General features: G+C 42.5%; 1 protein-coding gene across 1 annotated transcript in view; it reads right to left on the bottom strand.

The window, feature by feature from the left end:
• The window catches only part of sh3kbp1 (SH3-domain kinase binding protein 1), a 29,121-nt gene that overhangs the window by 6,867 nt on the left and 19,078 nt on the right, over window positions 1-3,176 (bottom strand). Inside the window, 3 exon segments of the mRNA XM_070446798.1 lie at window positions 2,515-2,545; window positions 2,548-2,607; window positions 2,763-2,826. Of these exon segments, the coding sequence (XP_070302899.1) occupies window positions 2,515-2,545; window positions 2,548-2,607; window positions 2,763-2,826 (155 nt within the window).

Raw genomic sequence — 3,176 nt, 5'->3', positions numbered from 1 at the left:
CATATATTATTATTAGTATTGGATAGAAAAACACTCAGAAATTTCTAACTGTTTGAAACTGATGTCTTGGAGTATCAAACAGAAACTCATAATGGCAGGCAAAAACCTCGACGAAAAAATCCAAACAGGAAGTGGGAAATCTGAGATTTGTAGTTTTTGGAACTCACCCCATATCGATCACACAGTGGGAATTATGGGTTATGTTGCACTTCCAAAGGCTTTACGCACTCAGATGTCAACACCGATCTTAGAAGTAGTTTCAGGCTGCTCAGTGAATGGGGCCGCGATGGAGCTGTTACTTTAAACTAAAGGTCTGCCGACAGACCTCTTCCCAGTCACGTGCTTTCACTTGAGAGGTTGCTCTCGTTCCAGGGCAATTCTACAGACAATGGAATTTTCCGGTTGGAACAGTATTGAACTTTTATGATAAAAACATCCTAAAGATTGATTCTATACTTAGTTTGACAAGTTTCTTCGACCTGTAATATAACTTTTTGAACGTTTCGTCCGAATCGACCAGATCGCACTTTTGGATTGTTTACCAAACGCCCTAACAAAAGAAGCTATTGGACATAAATGGACATAAATGATGGACATTATCGAACAAAACAAGCATTTATTGTGGAACTGCCATTCCTGGGAGTGCATTCTGATGAAGATCATCAAAGGTAAGTGTATATTTATATATGAATAATGCTGACTACCCAACATGGCGTATATTTCTCTGGCTGGTTTGGGCTCTGAGCGCCGTTCTCAGATTATGCTTTTTCCGTAAAGTTTTTTTGAAAACTGACACATTTACATTTGACATTTAAGTCATTTAGCAGACGCTCTTATCCAGAGCGACTTACAAATTGGCACAGCGGTTACATTAAGGAGAAGTGTATCTAAAGTTTCATGTATAATAGCTGTATTTTCATCAACATTTATTATGAGTATTTCTGTGAATTCATGTGGCTCTCTGCAATATCACTGCATGTTTTGGAACTACTGAATCTAACACGCCAACGTTAGTGATTAATTTAGGTGAGTGATTAAGGTTATTGATTCATTTTATCTCTATTTGTGCTTTTTGTGACTCCTCTCTTTGGCGGGAAAAATGGCTGGGTTTATCRGTGACTTGGTGGTGACCTAACATAATCGTTTGTGGAGCTTTCGCTGTAAAGCATTTTTMAAATCAGACACTGTGGCTGGATTAACGAGAATGTTATCTTTAAAATGGTGCCTAATACTTGTATGTTTGAGAAATTTGATTTATGAGATTTCTGTTGTTTTGTATTTGGCGCCCTGCAATTTTATTGGCTGTTGGCGAGGGGTTCCAGAAATGTTAAACACACACAGAAAAGAGAGGAGCGGACATGGAGAAAGAGTGAGGATTGAGACGCACAGAAAACGGTACTCGTGTCTGAGCGGAGAAGAGCAGAGGGAGGAGAGACAGAGGATTGAGATAGAGGAGAGGTAAGGAGAGATAGAGGATGGAGATAGAGGATTGAGATAGAGGAGAGAGAGGATTGAGACAGAGGAGAGATAGAGGATGGAGATAGAGGATAGAGATAGAGGATGAGATAAAGACGATGAGACAGAGATGCAGATTAGAGATGAGGACAGGAGGAGAGCATGAGAATGGAGATAGAGAGAGAGCAGATTAGAGGATGAGGATAGAAATAAAGCAGAGAGGATGAGATAGAGGAGGAAAAGACGGAGAATAGAGACGAGAATATTGAATAGAGGTATTAGAACGATAGAGGATGAGATAGAGATTAGAGATTGAGATAGAGAGAGATAGAGGTATGCGAAGAGGATAGCATTAGGGGAGAAAAGGAAGAGAGGAAGCGAAAAAGACGGTGGGACAGGAGGGATTACCTGTGTGTTTAGCTGAGGGGCACTGGGGGTGCGGGCTTCTTTGGTCTCTGCAAAACACACACGGCCACCACCACAAAGTAATGTTGCTCTCATGGAAATTCCTTCCCTTGAACACTGCAATAACAGTATAAATCAATCTATTATTATTGTGTCTTACCTCTTTCTCTACATCGAGTCAATTAGCAGCTTTACGAAAGTTGATCAGGGAAGACTCCCTTTCCTCCCCCCTACTACTCCCATCCACCCCCCCGCTCAGCGACAGTCTACAACACACAGTAATCCAACATACGCAGTTATACGCATGCACACCACCCCTCTCTCTCTCAACACCACACAACACACCACCAAACACACACACCAACACACCACACACACACACACAACACCACACCACCACACACACACAACACACCACACACACACACACACCATGTAACCCCACATTCTGAATTTCATTTTTTGTCCCTTGAGTTTAATCATTGGAATGTCGATACAAAACGAGGCAACAGTGTGCTTTAGGACATGCGGACGCCTCCAAGCGGTCGGTAGGCTGTTTGGAGTATTAATCCGACTGGATAAAAAATAAATAATTATAATTATACCCCCCACTTCTAAAAGCGCCTCTGCATACACACACACACACACACACACCTGTTAATGATGGAGATGATCTCTCCCTCTTGATTGACAGCTCGTCTTCGTTCTGGCGCTCGTATGGGAAGATGACTTTACACAGCTCACGGCCTGAGAACCAGTCAGAACAAGGAGAAACTCTGAACCCAAAAGTGTATTTCTAGCAAATCAAGAGATTCAGCATCGTTATCTTATTAGGTATGAATCAGGAAGTGAGACAGACTGTCCAATGAGAATCTAGAAGATCCCAGGCCCCTCACTCTCACCTTTCACCTTGCCCTCAGGTTCCGCCTTCATTGTTTCCGGGGCAACAAGAGGGTGATTTCTAACCTGTGTCTAGAGGAGTGGAGGGAAAAAACACACAAACACACACACACACACACACACACACACACACAACACCACACAACACACACACACACACACACACACACACCACACACACAACACACACACAGCACACCAGACACACACAGACCACACACACACACACACACACACACACACACAAGTAAATACATACCCATATATCTCCATGTGCGATAATCAGGGATCAAATCCGTACAGACTGGGCTCTGTGGTGTGTGTGTTGTGTGTGTGTTTGTATGTATAGTTGTGTGTGTAGTGTAAAAGGTTGTTGTTATAAGGCTGGAATGGATCCCTACCTATATCTCTCCTTT

Source organism: Salvelinus sp. IW2-2015, linkage group LG14 (genome assembly GCF_002910315.2).
Source record: "Salvelinus sp. IW2-2015 linkage group LG14, ASM291031v2, whole genome shotgun sequence".
Classification (NCBI taxonomy): Eukaryota; Metazoa; Chordata; class Actinopteri; order Salmoniformes; family Salmonidae; genus Salvelinus; species Salvelinus sp. IW2-2015.
The sequence above is the reverse complement of the archived record's forward strand: the minus strand, read 5'-3'. Positions and strand labels throughout refer to the sequence as shown.